The 22,778-nt window shown below is 31.8% G+C and overlaps 1 protein-coding gene across 3 annotated transcripts; it reads right to left on the reverse strand.

Moving 5' to 3' along the window:
* Nucleotides 1–1,997: 1,997 nt before the first annotated feature.
* LOC134232660 (uncharacterized) lies at nt 1,998–10,276 on the reverse strand. 3 transcript variants are annotated; one of them, XM_062714662.1, is made up of 7 exons: nt 10,197–10,276; nt 8,998–9,256; nt 8,077–8,196; nt 7,713–7,830; nt 7,383–7,507; nt 3,045–3,102; nt 1,998–2,372 (listed from the first exon to the last, which is right to left on the reverse strand). In XM_062714662.1, exons 2-6 carry the CDS (start codon nt 9,029–9,031, stop codon nt 3,053–3,055), a joined length of 447 nt encoding a protein of 148 aa, XP_062570646.1. In that variant the 5' UTR covers nt 9,032–9,256; nt 10,197–10,276; the 3' UTR covers nt 1,998–2,372; nt 3,045–3,052. The 3 variants fall into 3 exon arrangements, with proteins under 3 accessions (XP_062570646.1, XP_062570631.1, XP_062570639.1); XM_062714647.1 differs by lacking the exon at nt 10,197–10,276 and adding an exon at nt 10,081–10,106; XM_062714655.1 differs by lacking the exons at nt 3,045–3,102; nt 10,197–10,276 and adding an exon at nt 10,081–10,106.
* Between the last annotated feature and the right edge of the window lie 12,502 nt (nt 10,277–22,778).

The raw sequence follows: 22,778 nt of genomic DNA on the forward strand, positions 1-22,778 counted from the left end.
TCTTGATGCAATTTCGTCACTTTCTTTTCGCACAAAGAACTTACCTACAGACTCACAATTATACGCATGACGAACACAAGTGCAGTACTACAAGAGATAAAAAAAAAGTCGCGAAGTAATTGAATAACGTCTATAGAGGAAGTGATAAAGGGGTTCGGTGTTTAATTTTCAAAAGTAGTCTTCTCTGCTTCTGCAACTTCTCTGCCCATAAACAAATCATGTGATCTACGCGGTAACGCGACATGCTCTGAAGCATTCAGTTACAGGACTAAAAGATTTTTCCGACTCATATATTTTACCTTGCAATTTATTTTTTAAAAACAAAAAAGTCCATTTGTTAAAAACGTCAAAATCGCGGCAATTGTATTGGAGGATAAAGATATCCTTTTCCAGAATGAGCATGGTGACCATCATAACCTGAATCCTCTGCTTTATTCAATGTGGATAAAGTATGGGTGCCTCCTTTTTATCATATCTGATATCTTTAAAGTATAAAGTAAATGATCTTTTAGGGATTTAATAATTATACTTGTGTTATCATATTCAGCCCCTTTTTCTTAAAGTATATGTAGACAAGGAAATTTTTGAATAAAAAACAGCATGTACTACATAGATTAGAAATATAAAAAATGATGTGGTAGAAAGATGTAAATAATAAGTTAGAATAGAGGAGGGATAATTAGTTTTGTACCAAATAATTCTTTAGATTTGATTTAAATTGATTAAAATCAAAGGAGGATAACTTTTTAATGTCAGGTCAAGATAAATAAGGGAAACATTTCGCTCGTATACATTGGTGGTAAAAGATGAAGATAATGTCTGAATACAAAGAATTTTCAGCAAATATATGTTATTCGTTTAGGTTCATTGAATCTGAGGTTTTTATGCGTCGAATTATGTATTAAGTATAATTAAGTATGCATTAAGTATAATTAAGTATGTATTAAGGTCTATTTTATTGGTAATGAACAATGTTTTATGGAAGTTTTTAGTTAATGGATAAAAAAATTTACAAATTTTATTCATTGTCTCATAAATATGTATGTAAGCAATAAGAAGCAAAAGATGTATTTCTGGGATTTAGATGTTCAAACCAATTTAACGGTTTAAGATACGAAAATGATGGTTTTCATATTGCCCTTCAATCTTTTAATACGCAAGAATATCATAGATCTGATACATTTAATCCATTCTAACATAGTGTAAACGTCTTCTTTTTCATATCTTGCTCATTGCCTGGCGTAATCTTCAACAGAATCCATATTAGTTATGAAATTCCGACGCCGGTTGAAGGATCGGGGTTCCATATATTTAAGACCCATGGAAGGTCTTTGCTATTAAATATTTACAATTTCCATAAACTCCCCCTATTATTTAACAAAAAATAAAATGGTGTTCATTTTTTCATAAAATACACAAGTGCATTACATATATCATGAATACATCAATATCTTCATTGTTACATCATATAATACCGTACTTGACGTCGAATAAATATTGCATACTGTTTTGCTTTAAAAATGACAGAAGAATGGCGTATGGGAAGTCATCAGAAAAATAATGTAAATATCAAAATGAATTTAGTTTTTGAAGTTTCATGAGGTATATGAACTACAACGCTTCACACCGGCATATTTATCATGAAGCACTAACGCACTTCATGAAATATACATGCGTACATGTATTTCACCGTGTTATAAATCATATGTCGCTTTGTTGAAGTTACCGTTGTTGAAAGGTAGCGTCATATGGAAGTTTCCAAAGTCGATAAATATCGCGTAAGATCGTTAGTAACATAACATAAAGGGATAACCATAATTACTCTAACCGCTTAAAAAAAATGGATTCTTGTTGTTGCTTTCAATTTGAGATTTTTGAGAGTCAATGACTTTCTATCAATTAACAAAAATCATCTTTATTTCTTCATTGCCAGTATCTAATTTTCTAGTTAAACTTGGAATAAAATACAACACAAAAACAATAAAGAAGCTGTTCCATATTTTTATGTTTCATTATAAAAAAGGTATATAGGGCTTACAAACAATTTTAATTAAATAAGTGATAACTGATTTTTCTTTCGCTAATATCCCTTTAATATACAGTAATTTCTTTCATGATCTATATGATAAATAAATTTATGCATCAAGCATAATTCCATTCACAACAGCTTGTTTTAGGAAAGGATCGATGGTAATTTGATGCTTAGGAGAGCAGATTCCTTGGTATACTTTATTCTCTTTGGTACCTCATCCCACCTCTTTCTTAAGATGTCCGTCTTCAATTGCTCTGTTCATATACTTTCTGCATAGCAGGACTTATTTGACCATTGTTTGCTGTATTTACATTTCCCCGGTACAGCTCATTGCTCTATTCTGCAAGAAATGTGTAAATAATATCAATTATGTATGCTATACATTCTGATTAAATTTTTAAATATCAAAATTAACAAAAATTAAAACAATAAAAATAGATGGAACGTTGCATAAAATTTATTGTGAACTCTATTTTTGTTTGCATTTATCAGATTTTAATTTTTATATCATCATTTTATATTTAAATGGATCAATATTTATTTGTGAGGTGTACTTTTTACTTTCTGATTCAAAAATCGAAAATAAATGCAATTTATTGCAAAATATGAGACTTTAATGGGACATTTCAATTCATATCAAACGTTAGCAACACAAAAGAAATGACTTCGCATATTCATTTGCATGTTTACCATTTTAAAAGGAAAATTATATTTAAAAGGAGCCGTTCAACTATGGGATTCTACATACTAGTATACCCATGCAACAATGAAAAATATTTGTTCCTAACACAATGATTAAAACGTCACACGCTCTGTCATGCTAATGGTATAAAGAATCTCTAAACGTTTCTCATCAGAAAGCAATATAATCTTAATCAATGGTTGTGATTTGCAGAGTAATAAATTTCTTTTAAAAGGATGAAAGATTAAGCAAAAGAGTAACAGGAGAAGAGGAGATTAAAGCAAGTAGTGTTATTTATGCTTTACAGACACTTGATATACATGTACGTACCCCATTGATCAATTTTTGATTTTTGCGATACTTATATACGTCTGTGCTTTTTTATTACCTAAAAATAATAATACATGTAATGATAATAAGCAGAAGAATGTTAAAAATTAATTGTTTTCAATTATTGTACAAGTTTTTTGTAATTATTCCCCAAATAGAACGTATGTTTTCCCCATTAGGAGAGAGGAGCTAGAATGGTTTCAAATAATTAAACTGTGACGATGACTTTAACGCAAAAACAGAACCATGATAAGATCGAGTTATGCATCCTGGCGCGCTGTTAATTTGACTCCAAACTACCCAAAAATGCTATAAATAATGTAGGCTATCATTATATTACATTCACAATAAAACGGAAAGAAACTTATCTGTGCGATTGTGATATTTTGAGCTGGTCAAATTTACTTTGTTGTTCATTTCACCGGGGCGAGCGTACATGTACGTCATTTGCCTATTTTTAGGCCTTTTTACTTTGACAACGTTCAAACTGTAGTGAATAACCTTAAAAACTTAAGTATGTGATAACTTTGACACTTTGATTTACTAAAGTTAACTATATCTAACTATGATTAACTATAGTTAACTATAGTATTTTTCGTTCGGGATATCCATTTTGAGGTTTAAACACTCCGATAAACTCATTGTTAAAGAAAATCCAGGCTGCGACATATGAGCGAGGGGGACATTGAAGATAACAAGAATTTTAGATATTAAATTTTGTGGGTATCGACTTGTGAATTTCAATTTTTCAAAAAATATATGTTTGAGGCAAAAATGAAATTCTTGATACAAATCTTAGTCCATACGAAGATAAGTTTAAATCCCCCTGTGTTTCTTTATCCTAATAGTATCATTTGTTTTTTGATACCAAGATTATAGAGAATAATTAACGAAATGTTTTGCGTTTAAAAGCAATACATTTTTAGTTTAAATGCAATAATAATATGCTGGCACGTCATTATCAAAATTGGTCACAACGGACTGCCGTTACCAATAAAGCATTATAACATTAGAAAATAATTTTATAATATTCAATGTACCAATGTAAATTCTCTTCGCAATTTAGCTGTTCGTTTTTAAAATCTTAAAAACACCTAGCTGTGAAAAAATGTATCCTAAACATATTTTTTCATTTAACAGTCGCCAAATATCTTCGAACTTGAATACATTTACAGGATGAAGTTCAAAAGAGAATCAACTTCGGATAAGAATAGATTTATATATGCGGAAATTGAGCATAAGTGTGCAATGGCTTCAATTTCAAAGTATAAATAAAGAACACAGTTCCTGTACACCAGTACTGTTACATGTACCTTGATTAAAAATGTCAAAAACAGAGGATACGCTTTAGAACTAGGCACGCAAAAGCGGCACTTTCACATTTTTTTTGTATTTTTTTTTAAATCAATGATATTAGATTTTTAAGTGCAAAACATTTTTATCTCTAACAAAACACTTAAAAAAATATTACAAGCACCAATGGAAGACCATTAAGTTTTCAATTTTTTTTTATAATTAATATCTCTTATTATCAATGTAGTACTAAAACGTTTCTGAATATTAAATTAATTTGGTCTTAGTCAGACGTTACTACTTTAATAATTGGAGGAATTTTGGATTTATACAAAATTTACAAATGTTACATTATAACATAAAACGTTTCAATTAACTTAAATCACTCCCCACGTCGATATATTAAAGTCTAGGCTTTTTGATATAATTGACAACTGCTTTAAGCTTTCAATAAAAATGACCTCGTTATGTATTAACCTTGTTTTTTTGAGCATTGCAAACACGGACCTCCAAAACATCAACTTACGAAATTGACAATTATTATTGAGTTAAATGCTGATCCGACTGACTTTTTTTCATATATATTATTGTGGCATTTTTTATACACTGGAATGAACAACGGATTTTTCCGTTATTGCCTGATCCTTCATAAGAGCTCAAGGCAGTTATAATCGGTCGGCATGGAATACTCACTATTCCATGGTACCTGACCCAACCTCTGATGTTTTGGAGGTCGGCGTTTGCTCTGCTACTATTTGGTATTACATGTATTAAATGGTCTTCTGCGATTGAACACTGTTCGTTATCTCCATATATTTCATTAGATTATTTGTATTCATATAGGGGAGAATTTGTCTAAAATCAAAAATCTTATAGAAAACACTTGATGTGGTTTTCAACTCAACGTCTGTATATTTCGACGAGGTATTGTCAACTAACAATGGTAATTTTCATTCTTATTTGGATTCGATATCTCCTAGTGAGTTTGACATAAAACGTACCACAGAGTTCAACACATCTGTTTCATACTTGGATATTTTACTTGAAAAAAACGTTCATAGTACGAAAGTCAGTTAAGGTAATATAGAGGTTTCTTTGTAATGAAGTAATTAAAACACATAATCGCTGAACTTATTGCACAGAAAAAAGTAAAAAGTTCGTTTCTTATAAAAGCTTTATACCCACAACATGCCCTAGTCAGTGTACATTATGACGTCATAAGAATATAAGCTTGAACTTTCTCTGTGTAAAAAAAATACACAAATAATGCATCTTCATTAGCTCATTTGCATAGAAAAGCCTCTACCTGGCCCTAGATGACTTGCGTAATTTAACAACCTAGCTCTATGATGAACGTAACGATTTTAACTTTTCAATCTTTCAATCATTAACGTCCCTTACTTAATCAGCAATATACCTTTATCTCCTGCAAACAGAGTTTATTAATCTCAGTTTGTAACAAACTGAAATTCTTCATTACATTGTAAATAAATCCCCTTGGTTCACTCTTCCGGTATTTTGTTTAAAAACCCTGTGGGGAGCCCCTAAATTCCTTTGGTTACCATAGTAACATAACAGCCCTGTGGGGAGCCCCTCGTTTTACTTTAAATAGTAAGGTTAAAGCGTGCTCTAGGTAATACCGAAAAACCTCAAAGGATAGATGTGTTCGTCTAGTGCTACCAGGGGCCTGTCCATAGAAAACCACATGGGTTTTGTGCCTTATTTTCATGCCTTAAAGCCTCTCTACAGAATGTTACAGAGTATGTAAACTGTCGGGTACTTAAATTTTTTCTAGAGAGTAGCCATTTCCATGTTATGGTGTGTGACAGAGACCGTAGCGTGTGCGCGAACTATGGCGGCCCATACGACACATCTCTAAAACCAGTTCTGTGAGTTATATCATCGGGCGGTGACCCACGTTGAACATTTCATTATCTGATTTAAAGTCATTATATGAACGAAACATTGTAAAAATTTGTAAATTATTAATATTGTGAATTTGGAAATAATTCTGAATATTTAGTTTCATTGAAAGACATTTCAAAGTGTTGAGCCTGGCGTCGGACCATTGTCTCTGGAACCCGAGAGGAACCCAGTGTGCCACGCAGCCATTTTTCAATAAACATTGTTCTGTGCAGCCATACTTAATGGAAACTGGAAAAATCTATTCTTAAAGGATTTTGCACTTACGGAAGGACCAGGGCAAACGGGACCAATTCATGCGCACTGAGTGACGTGGACCAGGACCAACTAACAAAGACATTTTTAATTTATTTTATTTTGTACATTTTTTTTGGTTAATTTTCTTTGTTAAAATTTCTGTCTATTTTGTTCTTTAATTTTGTTCTTTAATTTTGATAAAATTTTAAAGTTCTTCTTTTGATTTTTGTAAGTTCATCAGGGTGTATAACCCACACCCTCACACAGTTGCATGATAAATCTGGTTACTTATAAAAGAGCTTTCTAGTTATTCAATAATAATGAAACATAAAAATAAACAACTACATGTTAATGTTCTATTTCGGCTTCTGATCTCACCTGTGACTGCATGCTCATGAAAAATTCAATAACTCAGTTTCGCGTACCACTTAGGGAGTTCCTCACTAGCCACACATATGTGCATGTATTTTATCAGTAGTTTAACGGACTCTATAGCTAGATTCTAGAAAGGAGATCTAAAGACAGTAAAATATAAGGTGGAGCTTATCTCTTGTCACATGCATCTTACCGGAAAATCTGGATAATTCAGAATTGAACCTATTTTACTTAATTTAAAGTACTTAAATACATAAAAAGGACCTCCAGTTGTTGACAATACACATTGGAAATATTAATTGATAAGTAACTGGTATCTAATGCTGAATCTCCAAGGTGTCAAATATGTCTAGATTTGACAGAATATGTTGTGTACACGTGATTGGGTTTTTTCCTCTCCATTAAAGTAAGACTTTTCAATGGTGATATTATTTCAAATAATTCAGCTCCCATACTTATGGACGAAATTTTCTACAAACTGGGTCTAATGTGTAAAAAAGAATGACTAACCTTTTTGCTTACGTTTACGTCTCAAAACAACATAACAAATGGCGGCAAGCAATAATACTACTGCAATGCCGATACCAAGTAATATAGCAGTGATAGAGTTTTCCTTTGTTTCTTTTCCGCTCGATCTAATAAGTTAAACGAAATGTGAGATTTTGAAAAAGAAAATTGCAATACATATTTAAATACAGTTCAACATATCGTAAATGTCGCAAGTAAAAATCCCCAGCTGTTTCTTAGCTTTAGCTATTACAAAGTGTGAAATCAATGTTTCTTATAATGAGGGTAAGAAAATTCACAAACAATTATTCTAATTATTGCAAATGCACTAACATTTGATTTTCAAGCATTGGTAAATCTGTTGTTGATGAACCATTTCTATTTTCTGTTGTGTTCTTTGGTGCTATCATTGTTGTCGATTTTATTACTAGTATATTAAAGCAGTCAGAATCTGAAACATATATAAGAATATCTTAATATATCCAACGTATATGTATGGACAAAAGCAAAATCGTATTTTTATCCTCTGAAATGAATTAACTAGACTTATGAGGATGAATTTTATCTAACGCGTTCACAAATGAAGTATTACTCATTTATATATGCGTAACTATCTTGATTATTCAGGAACTAAATAACAATGTATACGTTTGATGCATAATGATTTTCATTAAAAAATTGCAATAATAAAGAATACATCGGTAAGATTCTGTGGAGTTGTATGAAATTGGACATGGATGTTTAAAAGTTGTACAATCACTGAAGAAGACTCTGCGAATACTTCGTAGTCCAATGTTAAACTCTGCACACTTTCCAACTGTAAAGACAAAAACGATAACAGATCGTTAACGATCTAAAAAAAGTGCAATTTTTCTTGACTCCTCATTAAGATATACTGGTATGATTTTGCCATTTAGAGCAATGTTTATGAACAGAGAATCTGAAAGGTTTATGAGTCTAGAGAGGCAAAAAAAAGGGCTGCTTTTGAGAAGATGGATTGATTGATTGCAAATTGTTTAGCGTCCCGTCAAGGAATTTTTCACTTATACAGAGATGCTACGTATGCAGATGAGGGACTTCAAATTAAGACCTATACTCGGCACTCAGGGCTATTGAACAGTAAGGACCCACGTTTTAAGGAAATATCCAAAAAAACCCGTGACTTTCACTTCTAGTACCTAGCTCTTGGTGAAGTACATTAACTACCTATATTTATGTCTAAGGTATGACGCGGCGCCCTACACGAGAATCGAACCCGGGCCTTCCAATCACAAAGCGAATGCTCTACCACTAGGCTACTGTGACCGGTAGTAATCTAACAAAACAGAGCATATAACTGCATGTAATCTAACTAGCAAAAGCATACATTATGGTTATGCATGTGATCTGTTAAGTAAGAGCATTTTAATGTTACCTTGATATGTGTAAAAATTCATATGATCATAAGAATTGAACGAAGCTGTATATGCTCAAAGTTTATTTACCGAGAAAAATACAAAAAAAAAATTATCAGAGAGTGTCATCTTAGTTTTCCTAGTGAATGTAAACATAAAAGAAAAATCTATCAATCCAAGTTTAATCATATCAAAACGTCCATGCTGTATCTACGTAAACTTACACTGAATATAGCGAGACGGTGCACAAACTTCCATGATTTTAGTCGTGTCATCGTTTAGAACACAGTGGTATTCGAAGGATCTGCATTCATTTTTGTATTTGCTGCAATTTTTCCTTAGCGCTGCCACCTGATATTCTTCAAAATCAGACGGACATTTTGATGTATATGATATAGTTTCCAAGGATTCTTCACAAGCGTTGTTAGGGAGTTGTAAGCAGCAACTGTTTTCCAAAACTTCAAATAAAATTACAATTGTACTCTACAAAAAAATGCAAAGTCAATGCATAATTAATTAAAACAACAGCATTAGCGGTTTGAATTTAATTTTGGGTGATTAGACATCGTGCTCCAAATGATTTAAAGTTGTTTAACAGATAATTTATATTTTGACGTATTTACATAAACAAAGCTGAAACAATAATAAATTAAAGATTCAATACTATTTATAACGTAAATCTAATAGCCTAAAAAAGCAATGCTTACAGTATAAGCAAAGGCTCTTTTCTTGCATTGCATAAGCTTGGTATATGGGAATAAAAGATTTGCAAATGAATAACATTTATAGTATGGGCCCTATAGAGGGTCTACCTATCTACCTAGATTTGACTTCATAAAATTTTCATTTTCTTGATTTTAAAAAAACTGTTCTGCATTTCTTAGCATAAACAAATGGAATGCTATTACAGCAACTTTTAGGAATATCTTTCCGTCGTGCATATATCTACATGTAATAAATTGAGATGAAAGAAAGGGAAACAATGTTCATTTGCACGCATTAGGATAAATAATCACGACTTTCTTTTATCTCCCTTGCACAGCAGAACCTGCGACGTGGAATATTCTTTAAGTTACGCTTAGATGGCAAGAACATTTAACCATGACTTGGAATGAGATCAAAGTCGTTTGTTTTAACATCATTTAAGGAAACTATGGACAATCAAGATTAGCATCAACATTGTTCAAGTAATTTAAATATTTGTTTACCTTTGTGTAAGATAACATTAATTAATATTGCAAGCAAAAAGCAAATTGCACGCTTCAAGCAAAGCAACAGAAATAGAAAAGACAGAATGTAAAATATACCAATCCATATTTTTTAAGCATGGCCATTTTCTGCAATGGAATACATTTTTAAGAATAAATTATTTTTAACCGATTTTTATGATTTATTGTATATATTTTTTATCCAATAAATATACCCATATCAGATTGAAATTCAAATTGCATTTGCATCTGAAAATAAACAAAAAACATAAAAATTGATTTTAACTTTTTTTCTTTATTAATTGTTTTAATTAAAAAACCCCTTATTCAAAATTTTTCGTTTTTCCCTTACTGTCCAGTGTGCAAAATATTTTTAAAATATATCTACATCAAATATAAAGAGTTACTTATTATATATTATTTTTAGAGTAAAGAACACCCATTAAATAATTTAAAACCATTAAATGATAATAATAATACTAATTATAAGTCATTATTAACAGTCTGAATTTTGATTTTTTTTATTTGTCCCCTCATGTACACAAACTCACTTTGAGTATGAACGGTCGAAAGTAGAGCATTATTCCTTTATGGCACCAGACCCCACCTCTTAGCTTACGATTTGCATTGTTTCAAGTGAATTTTAAGCACGATTAATATTTGCTAGCTCCAAGTTTCATACATGACACAATAGCACAATCAGGTACATGTGTATCAATAGGCATACAACATTCTATTTAACCTTGTAAAAAAATGTTTAATAGTTCCGAGGTAAAGACAAATGATTATCCATCAACAAAAAAAAAAAAAAAAAAAAAAACAAAAAACAAAACAAAACAAATGACAGCATACGAAGGGTAATCAAAAAGTTCGCAAACTAATTGAATAACTTTTGAAATATTTTTCAAAGTGAGATTTTGAGTTTATTCTTTTTCAAAGTAGGCCCCTTTAGCTTTTATGCACTTTTCTAATCGGTCTTCCCATGCGCGAAACACGTGATCAAAGCCATCACGTGACATGACCCTTAGCACCTTGTTCACAGCTGTACCAAGATCTTCCTGAGACTCATATTTTACTCCCCGTAGGTTATCTTTTAAAACTAGAAATAGCCAGAAGTCAGAAATTGCCAAATCTGGGCTGTAGTGGAGATGAATAAGGTTTTCTATACCCAGTATTTTCCCACTATACCTTTTACGGCTAGGTGCGTTATCATGGTGCAGAATGAATCCAGATCTTATCAGATCTGGGCGGCGCTTTCTCTTAACTGCTCTCAGCAAATCTGATTTGATAACCCGTGCATAGTAGTCCCTAGTAACTGAAGTGTTGGGTGGTACCATGTGATTTAGAATTATTCCGTTGATGTCACATAACACTATGAGCATAACCGTCCCTGCTGACTTGGTTACGCGTGCTTTTATTGGTGGTGGCGAGGAAGGATGCTTCCAAATTAAACTTTGTTGTTTACTTCCTGGCTCATAGAAATGTTCCCAAGTTTCATCACATGTGATGATTCTATTCATGAAATAATTTTGTTCTTTTTCATATCTACTAACGTAGGACCGGCACGCATTCACTCTCACCCTCATCTGCTGTGGCAGAAGGAGGCGAGAGACCCAACTCGCACAAACTCGCCGCATTTTAAGCTTACTCGTTAAAATCTCTTGATCTGTTCCATAAGTTATTCTAAGATCATTAGCTATTTCCCTAATTGTAACTCTTCGATCTTTCACTGCATATTGTTCAACCTCAGACACGTTTTTCTCGGTACTTACGTTCAGCGGACACCCAGATGTATCATCATCTTTCACCGTCTCCCTTTCCTCAATAAAACGTTTCATCCACTTACTTATTGTACCTTTTGAAAGCCCACGTTCCCCAACTTAATGTAAATCATCGTACATGTATATTAATTTCAGTGAAGGATTTACCTAGTTTTACATAAAATTTTATTATAGTTCTTTGTTCAAGTACGATTGACCCATCCATTATCGTCACAGTCACCTCTATATTGACGTCATTTTAACATCATGCTGTCATAATTATGACGCACATTTCAACATGACTCATACTGCATAAAGCACATGTTTAGGGCTATATTTGTGACAAATTTCATTTTGTCAGAACTGTATTTCGGTAGATAGGGAATTAGTTTGCGAACGTTTTGATCACCCCTCATAATTATGCTTATTCGACGTTGAACACCCCGCTTTCACTCAAAACATATAGAAAGTTTAAATTTCATGTAAGTAAAAACAGAAATTTCTTCCGCTCAAAATTCCAAAATATTTGCTATACAAGTGCATTCCCTATTTATGAATAGTTCTAAAACGAGGTTAGTAACACGAATTAACAGTTAGGGTGATGACGAGAATATGAGCAGTATGAGTATCTGTAGAGTTTTATCTACCTGCAAATTAATTTTTTCAATTCTATCCTGTTCTATTGTGCGTTTTTCATATCATATTCTACGTGAATCTTTCTTATCTTGTATTATGTAAAGAATAAGGTTGTTGGAACTGTTAGAGTTTGTGTTTGCTCCTAATTTGTATTGTTTACTGGATTTCTGACCTTTGAAACTCATTTCTTCATATAACACACTATCTATTCTCGGTTATATAACTGTTATTATGTGATCAAAAATAGAATATGAAAAGGTGTATTGTTGTTGCTACATATAAAAAAGTTCGAAATCATAGAAGTAAGAATGGAGGCGTACAAGGCGAGGACAATCCCCCGCTCTAAAAGAAGACTTTTCTCAATTCTAAAAGTAATATTTTTCAAAATTTTATGGTTTTTATCATTTTTTTCATTTCAAATTCTTTATTTCATTGTTTTAATAATTTATTAATAATTTACTTTTCACTCATGTTTTTAAGACATTTGAAAACAAAAAAAGAAAAAGCTTCGCGTATGATTCGAACTCTCTCCATAGCGCAGGATTGGTCCAAGACCAAACGCTTTAACCACTACGCTACGAAGTATATGCATTATTGATGTTTTTCAGTGTGATTTAAATGAAAGGGTTTGTTGAAGCGTAAATTTTTTCAGAAAAGTTCAATTTTCATATAGAATGGGTTCAGATTCCATTTTTTGGACAAATGAAATAGATTTTGCATTTACATTTTCATCATTTAAGCGTTCAGGAAGAATGGAGAGTTGACCCATTCATGTTCAAAATTCGTTTTTTATAGCTCTATTAAACCCATGTTCCACAATATATGCTTAACTGACAACTTTGAAATAAAGATTATCAAATAATAAGTCGTTCAGTAAAATAAAATAATAGAATGTTTTGAAGATGACATTACTGAGAACATGATTATAGAAAAATATAACATTTCTGTGAATTTTGAAAATTGAGAAACATTTTGTCTCAGACCGGGGGATTGTACACGCCTTATACGCCCTCTTTCTTTGTTAATAAACGTGTCATATCAAGTATACAGGTTGGCATTACTGTGGTTTCATCAATATTCGTTGAAAACAAATTTTCGTGGATTTCGTTGTTGAGCAGATCCACGAATTGAAAATTATGTTCATTGAAATACGAAATATGACATTCATTTGAATAGGCAATGCCTTTGTCCATGAAATATCCTCGAAAACGTGTATTTTACAAAATCCACAAACATTGATGCCAACGAAAATTGATGAAACCACAGTATTATAAATGTGTATTTCAAAGTCAAAAAGGAATATATATTCATGAAGATGGTACTATGTCTGGTTGACAGGTCGACAGGTTGTTATTAGTATCCCTGTAAAGTTTGAAGTCACAAAAGTACATTTGATAATAAACGTTCTTTTATCTGGTTGACATGTCGACAGGCTGAGCTCATTATTAATGTGAAGTTTGAAATCATGAAAAAATATTTGTTAATAAACGTGCTATTATATCTAGTTGAAAGGTCGACATTATTATCGTCTTCTAAGAAATAAAAGAACAGTACATTTATAAACATGCTAATATATCTGGGGGTCGTAACATAAAGGCTACTTAAGTCTAAGACTGTGCTTAAGTAGGACTTAAGTACAGTCTAAAACTTAAGACCGTAACTCGAAGCGTACTTAGATTTGACAATCTTAGCAAAACTTAGGCGGTCGGTAGAGGTGGCTTAAGAATATCTTTACTTTCTTGTACATATATTTAGAATTATTTAATGTTGACTTACGATCTTTAAAGTTTCCTCTTTTCATATTATGCATTAAAGAAAATAATTATCTATATCTGACGCTGATTTAAGAATTTTATTTTTTCGTTGGGAGGGGGGTGGGGGTGGGGTGATCACTGATCCCAATTTCACTCACAACACAGCACAGCGCTATCATACATGTTAATACAAAATTTAATTTTAAGGATACGTCTGAAATTAGCAGTACTTCGGTTATAGAAATATCCCGATTTTTGTTTTGCATCCTTGATTATAAGTATATCATTAAACTTCTGCATTTTTGCTTCTGACATACATGGCATTGTACATTACGGGGATTCAAAATGTATCTAACTTTTTAGAGTTTCAATTTCAAGTGAATAGGCGGTCGATTATCTTTTCTTGTCTGCGATAATAACAGGGTAAGTGAACATTTATCAAAACAAAAGAGTTACAAGAGGTAAACTGAAAACACCTCAGGTGATAAAACAATTGTCGTAAACATTTACAATGAACCACAATTCGCCACTTTCTGACCGTGCAGTATTTGTTTTCAAACATTCCGAATAGTTTATAACATAATTATAATTTTAATACGAAATCTAACCTAACATAACTTAAACCGATAAGTAAGGACGTCAACTTTAATATGTAATTAATTAAAACCTTAACTGAATCATATTTAGCAATATATCTATGTAAAATCAAAAACTATATGTTGACTCATGTGAAATATTTTTAACATAAGTCTGACTTAGCTAGGACCTAGCTTAGTTTGGTTTATGTTACGGTTTAAGACATACTTAAGCAGTACTTAGACAGGTCCTAAGATTGTGCCTAAACCGTACTTACGACCCTACTTAAGTCAAAAACTTAGCAAGCTTTATGTTACGAGCCCCTGGTTGTCAGGTCCATAACTGTCTACCTGTCGACCCGTCGACATTTAACGTAAAAACGTTTTTGCTGTATTAAGGTCTTCAGTTTTCAACGGAAGACCTTCTACTGATTCTGTTGGTAAAAATCATTATTCTTTTTTTTTACTTCCTAGACGCCAACTTTGAACCCTCATATCTCATTCATTTCTCAATTGATTTCCATCAAATTTTCAGAGGAAAAAGAAATTACTAAACTCTATCAGAATGCTTCCGAAAAATTCCAAAAGTTACTTTTGGTTTTGAGTTATTTCCCTTTAAACAAAATTTATAGGCTTTCGTTTCAAGACAAAGGCTCACAGACAGCTTAAGCTGGAACAGAAATTCTACTGATTTTATATAATTTTATAGCAGGATTGAAGTTGTCACATCGGATTTTGTTTTTCGATTTCTTTATTCAAAATGGTGCTATATAGGTGTCGAAAATTAGAACGCTTAAAAGAGCCAAAAAGAAAGAGGGCGTATAAGGCGTGTACAATCCCCCGCTTTGAGACAAAATGTTTCTCAATTTTCAAAATTCACAGAAAAGTTATATTTTTCTAAAATCATGCTCTCAGTAATGTCCTCTTCAAAACATTTTGTTATTTTATTTTACTAAACGACTTATCATTTGATAATCTTTATTTCAAAGTTGACAGTTCAGCATATTTAGTGGAAAATGGGTTTAATAGAGCTATAAAAAGCGAATTTTGAACATGAATGGGTCAAGTCTCCATTTTTTGTGCACGCTTAAATGATGGAAACGTAAATGTGAAGTCTATTTCATTTGTCCAAAAAATGGAATCTGAACCCATTCTATATGAAAATCGAACTTTTTTGAAAAAAATTACGCTTCAACAAACTCGTTCATTTAAATCACACTGAAAGACATTTATGATGCAAATACTTCGTAGCGTAGTGGTCTTGGACCAAACCTGCGCTATGGAGAGAGTTCGAATCATACGTGAAGTTTTTTCTTTTTTGTTTTCAAATGTCTTAAAAACATGAGTGAAAAATAAATTATTAATAAATTACTTAAACAATAAAATACAGAATTTGATGTGTAAAAAATGATATAAACCATTAAATTTTGAAAAAAATACTACTTTTAGAATTGAGAAATGTCTTTTATCAGAGCGGGGGATTGTCCTCGCCTTGTACGCCTCCATTCTTACTCATATTTTGCTTTTTATCTTCTAAACTAAAAATATTTTGTTAAAATATATAGAATATAATTTGTGCAGAATTAGAAGACCTTTCAAATGATACCCAGGAAAAGGGGCTGACCCCTAAATCAAGGGATCAAGAGGGGCAAAAGGTCTTCTCCAGATATCTCAAAAAGTATTGAGAATTTGTTATAGGACTATATAAAGAAGCAAAGCTGTTACAAATCTCTGATAAGATTGACTAATGTCTTCAAAATACGACTTGTGACGTCACTTCAAGCCAAACCGGAAGTAGTCGGAAACTGCATAGTTTTGCCTTTTCTGACATGTTTTGGGGAAATATTTGTCACTGGAAGCATGAAACTGAAGTTTCCGTCCGTCGAAGTCACTTCCAGTCAAACAGGAAGTAGCAAAAATGGCTTACTTTTGCAATTTTCAACATAGATTTGGAAAATATTTCGTATTTCATAGAAAATACCATGCAGTCAATCGAATTATTACTAGAATCATGCTACATATACATTCTTTAGTCATGTTAATATGACAGAAATTATTTATTTATAGCCCCGGGTTAGGGTTCCGGGTAAGAATAATAAAAAATACCCCATTGCTTGTCGTAAAAGGCGACTAAATGGGGCGGTCCTTCGGATGAGACCGTATAAACCGAGGCCTCGTGTCACAGCAGGTGTGACACGATAAAGATCCCTTCCTGCTCAAAGGCCGTAAGTGCCGAGCATACGCCTAAATTTGCACCCCTTCACCGGCAATGGTGACGTCTCCATATCAGTGAAATATTCTGAAGAGGGACGTTAAACAGTAAACAATCAATCAATCATTTATTTATATATCTACTAACTTGATGTCCAGTAGTGTAAGTCGATGTACTTTAAGTCGCCCCCTAAACGGAAGTAAAAATAGCATATTTACTCCAGTTTTGAAGTCTTTTTGGAGCTGGAAAACAGAAACTTATGATCCAGCGTTCACGTAAACCATCTTCTTCTTTTGATAATTGCAATTAAAATTTTTACAACCTTTCCGATTTGATTAGAAACGGTGGCTATTTCGGTCACGACAAGGGCCCGAGCCAAGAACCGTCGACAGTTTTGAAAAACCCATGCAAGTTAAAAGGCGGAGGGTGATTAGTCAGATATGTTCCAGAAAAGCACTTCTGACCAATCACAAACCGCGTTAAATCTTGGATGCAATGTTTAACGAATTTAGTAGACGACTTAAACTACATTACTAGTATGACATGGTATCAAATTAGCAAAACACGATTTACACGATTTTTAAATGAACGTAATGATATTTTTATGAAAGGGTTATATTGCTGAACGATTCCAGGCATTATTCCAATAACGAAAAAAACGAAACATTTCCGAGATCGACCCTGTGTAAAATCGAACTGACATTTGTTCCCTTACTCTTTTTGTATATTACGTATTTATTTAGTGATTACGTAAAATAAGTAAAAAACATTATGTTATCAGCCCTTGTGTTCAGATAAGACCTTAAAAACCGATGTCACGTGTCAAGGCAGGCGTTGCTCCATAGCCCTAAGTGTCGAGAGTAAAGGTCGAAATTTGAATTCTTTCATCAAAAGTCTCGAATGGGACGTAAAACAACGTTTAATCACTGAAAACATAAATTTGTCACGTTGACCAGATTTGAAGTCATTTTCTTCCGTTCAGTAAGTCAATACATAATTTGACTATGTGTTTCCTCAACATTACCAGTCTCTGGTCAACTTTGACTTGTGACTGGTCATTTTGTTTATATTTATTGGCGGGAAGAAACTATAGCGTCGGTCGCCATTTTCTCCCAGGAAAACTCGAAGTCATGGTACGTCATAATTTGTTGTTTTCATGTTTTAGACAAATAATTTTATAGAAAACTTATTCAAAAAATGTTCTACAGAGAAATAATATTGTAATTAACAAGGTAAACGATATTCTTCATCAATAATTGTTGTATTTTACATTACTATGATACATGTAGGTTAGGATGTCGGTTGATTGTGTTCAAGCAGATTTTTGCACATTCAGTTTATGCAAAAAGTTCAAATCGAACTTGGTCTAAAATTCAACGATTAATAAATAGGTATTATTCTTTTACAACTCACAATATGGCATGGACTCTCAACTACCACTGAATGGACAAACAAATCAAAAAAACAATGCATTGTTACGAATATAGACAAGATGAAAACCACATTAGGTACACGAAGATGTTACCATGAATAGGAGAAATAAGGTAGGATTACACGTACTGATAGCTTATATTTTCAGTATAATGGTGATTTACATAGAACTTGTTATTTTTAACATTCTATTTTATAAAAGAAAATACAAATCGACTACTACGGACTAGTCCCAAATGTACATATACTAACTCTCCACTTACAATATTCCATGTATTTTGTTTATAATACATGTATATGATAAAGGCATTTAAAACAAATCACAATATGGTTTGTAGTTAATCCATTTCTGACGAAAACAGCCAAACAAGAAGAAAACAGAACTGATGATGATTTCATACCCATGTGCCAAAATGTATTTTTTTTTATTCATTTTAATTGTATGTATTAAACGACTAAAGGTACTCGTTATTTTCTTCTTAATACTGCATATATAGCTACTACTATTTGATTAAATTTATATATTGATTTCCTTTCAATATAAATACATTTGTTTTCATATACTTTACTTTTGCTTTCAAGCAGCTTAAATAAGTAAATTACGTAAATTATAAAGACTATTTTTCATTGCAGGACCTGTGAAAAAGAATTTGTAATGATAAAAGAAGAAAACAACTAGTTAATACATTCCTCTGAGGTAGGAAAACAAAGCAACAACTTAACTGAAAGGGTGCAACGTGAGACTGTTTCCTGAAGTTATTTCTTTGATTGATTAGGGATCATTTACAAGCAGTAAAACTAATTTGCTTGAAAATATATAAATATCTATGTATGCTATATATGTAGGTGTATATGATCTCTTTTAAATTTTTACAATGTTTATATGCAAATCTTATGTTTTTTTTAAGATGATCAGTTTATTATTTATGTATATTTGGTGCATGAAATAACCATATTTATGAAATTTTATAATAAATAGTTCAAACATTAGCTGTATAATTGTTATATTTTGTATCTGAAGGGCATTGATGCGTGATAATCAAATTGATTTTCAATATCGTCAAAATGCCTAGAATTAAAACTAATTGACAGTCATTTTGATATAAAATGATAATCACTTTGAATATCGGAATCTATCATTATGACAAGAATACAGTCAAATAAAATCGTTATAGTGTACTCATGGTGACTTTTAATTAGTCTAGGTAGACTATCGAGTTTGTCAGTATGAATTTTCTCGGGTCGTCAAAATGAGCTCAACACATTGTCTAAATGACTAACTGCACCCTCATCTGGAAGACAATCAATCTGATTATTTTTTTAGGTCATGGTGACTAACTTAAATTTTCAGTGATTAATCTCTTAGCAATTATTTTAAACCTGTGCACTTTTGCACCCCCCCCCCTCCTCAAGACTTCACTTGAGTTAGTGATTTCGAATAAAAATGATAGAATGTGAAAAACAGTTTATGAAAGAAGAATATTAAGAGCTCTTGCTTGAAATAATTATTAAGGAAGTTTTTTGTTGGACATATAGACGTTATAAGCAAAACAATTCATCATTAAGTCAGAGGTTTCTAAATTTCTTACTTATTTAAGGCTATTATTTACACAATAAATTGTCGATATATTCTCGGACTTTTTTTCCAAATTCACATGGAGAACACGACAGGTGTGAACGGTCGGAAAGGGGATCTTCACTCCTTCAGGCATCTGATCCTACTCTGGTGTCCGTATTTGCCCTCCTCATGATCTGTATTGTTTAAATAGATTTTCGAGCTTGCAAACTATGTCTTATCTCCATATTTAATGCATTTATGTAGATATATTTAATACACTATTTATTTAGACGTTTTAAAAAGAAAATTTAATTGACTTTCAAATGATATTTTTTAAACAAAACCGAATTGCTAGCGTAGAAAATAATAGGGTTATTTTAAAAGTATCTGTATGTTATCTTTACGTATAAATGTACAACAGCGCGCTCGCTATGAACACCAGTTATCCTAATATTTATAAATTATATTATAAACCTTGAAACTTTAAAGTGCAATCCCACAGGATTTTATTTATTTAACAGACACTTACTATACTTTTCAATGTGTGGATTCCATTCCGTTAATTGTAAGGCAGATGTTTCTCAAATTAAAGGGTTTCGTTCTTTTGAAGTTATATCATTTTCATGTTGTGGAAGGAAACTTTGTAACATGATGCAAAACTATTTTTATTAGGATAAAGATTTACAGTTATTCGTAGTATTATAAATTTTAGATTTCCGTCCTAGCCCATGTCTGCTTTTTTAAAAATGTTAGTTTGGTGTTATTGTGTTCCATTAGCAGCTCTTTAACTCAGATATTGGGTGTGACTGCCTCTGCTATACAGGTGTATTTTTTTTATTTTAGTAGAATGCACCTCTTATTGCTACTTTAAAGATAACATCGCCTTATGATATTTGGTTTGTTCGTCAATAACTTTTGAAATGCGATTAAGTAATCTTCTTCACCAATAGAACATGTATATTCTTGGCTTTTTCTTGTACCTGTCTCTTCTTGTTGAAGATTACTCGCAAATGTATGAGTAGAGAGCAAGAATACTTCTTTTAACAAGAGAAGCGGAATTTAAAAATACATTCATCAACATTTTTAGCGTTAACTATGTGATTTAAATCTACTTTTCTAATATCTCACATGCAAAATAAAAAAAATTGTTTCACAGGATCATGCACATATCATTAAAACATTTTTTTAGTTGGGACAGAAGTGAATTATTTTAATCTTCACAAGAGCGCAGGCGTTTTGATGTAAAACATAATTATAACAATACGAACGGAAATATCATTCAAACAATATAATTGTTATTTTCAACGAGGGGGGGGGGGGGTATTTGGGTCACTTTTGTGGCTCAACACAAAACCGCTAAAGTTTTTTTAAAATCATCAAATGCACACCCTTCATCATCAATTCTGAATAAAAAAATAACTTAAATATCTTTGAGTAGTCCTATCTGTTCTATAAGTTATGTAACGTTCACCTTGTTCACCTGGTATTGAATTTACTCAAAGTTGTAAATTGGTATTGAAGCGTATATTATATGTACTTAAACATCTAAAAATTGGGATCCCTCTATTTTAAAATGCCACAGGACTTTGTGTCCACCAAAAAAGTTCAAGTTGAAGAAATCCGCTATATAGGGCAGTTCTCTATAGAAAAATAAAGTTCTAGCTATTAATTATTCTGAAAAATTGTGTGTGTTTTTTTTTTCGAATCGATATTTGTAGATATGTATTGTAATTAGTATTTTTTTCGTTTTGTACATTTATCAAGTAAGAAGAAAATTATTGTGCACAATTTCTTATTTAGTCAAAAAGTTTTTGATAAATCATTACAGATAATTTGCCTTTAAGTTTCTTATTTTTTTCATTAGTTTGACATGAATTTAAAATACTTTTAACGCAATTTAAACATTTATAGCACAATATCTATTAAAAATGAAATACATTTTTGTTGCAGCAATGGTACATAATTTTTAAAAAATATATTCTAGCGCATTCTATCTTTACAGAAAAAAAATACATATACCAACGATCAGAATTCAGCGCATACATTATAAACAAATGAAGCTAGTAAATGTATGTCAATGTACAATATAAAGTACACAAATTCATACCTTGACACTGATACCTAATGCCTATTCAACAGAAGGAAAGATACCTAATGCAACAGTTCTTCGCGAATATAGAATTAAATATGTATTACCGCTGTTTGGTTACCTGCTCATGAGTCAGTCAGGTAAGGAAGCCCGTTGAACTTATTTTCGTTGGTTCAAACAAATAAATTTTTCGTACTTTTGCGAACAAACGCGTAACGTTCGCATTATATCGCGAAATATTTGCTCTGTTTCATTAAGACATTTGCATAAGTCTAACTTTTTTTAGGATCTAGTTTATTCATTACAAAGAAAAGCAAAGGGTCATTTTTTGTCTTTGACCATCACAAGCTACAGTATCAAGTATTTTGCTATTGAATCCATATTATCATCAAATTTCTCTTTCTCAACGCTGTTTAAACAATAAAAATTAATGCTAGTTTTTCAAAAGTTAAACTTCATAATAATGAATTTCGGGAAAATTCAACCCTTTCAGAGTTTTTTTAATATACTTTCAATAAAATTTGAAAGAAAATTGTTAAGATTAAGGTCTCAGAGAATTGACAAAATGAGTTAATTTGTAAATTGTGTCCGACCACATGGGTGAAAATTAGGTTGCAAGTTTTAATTTGTTTTCTTTAGATTTACTGTAGAAATACAACATTGTATTTTGAAGGTGCGCCACGTGGTTATTACATTTCTTACGAAGACGTTGACAATTAATTCAAATTGTAAATGTCTGCTGTATTCCATAATATTTTTTATTCATGGCGCTAGTCCATGAA

Source organism: Saccostrea cucullata, unplaced genomic scaffold, assembly GCF_032062105.1.
Source record: "Saccostrea cucullata isolate Sc308-1 unplaced genomic scaffold, CSIRO_AGI_Scuc_v1 ctg1758, whole genome shotgun sequence".
In the NCBI taxonomy this organism is placed as follows: domain Eukaryota; kingdom Metazoa; phylum Mollusca; class Bivalvia; order Ostreida; family Ostreidae; genus Saccostrea; species Saccostrea cuccullata.

Bases quoted from the DNA above. Each gene is read 5' to 3' on its own strand.
- LOC134232660 (XM_062714647.1), bottom strand. From the start codon at position 10,101: ATGCTTAAAAAATATGGATTG. The intron at 8,197-8,997 runs GTAAGTTTACGT...TTGTCTTTACAG, and splicing joins ACCGTCTCGCTATATTCAGT to TTGGAAAGTGTGCAGAGTTT. The intron at 3,103-7,382 runs GTTAGTCATTCT...TATTATTTTTAG, and splicing joins ACGTAAACGTAAGCAAAAAG to GTAATAAAAAAGCACAGACG.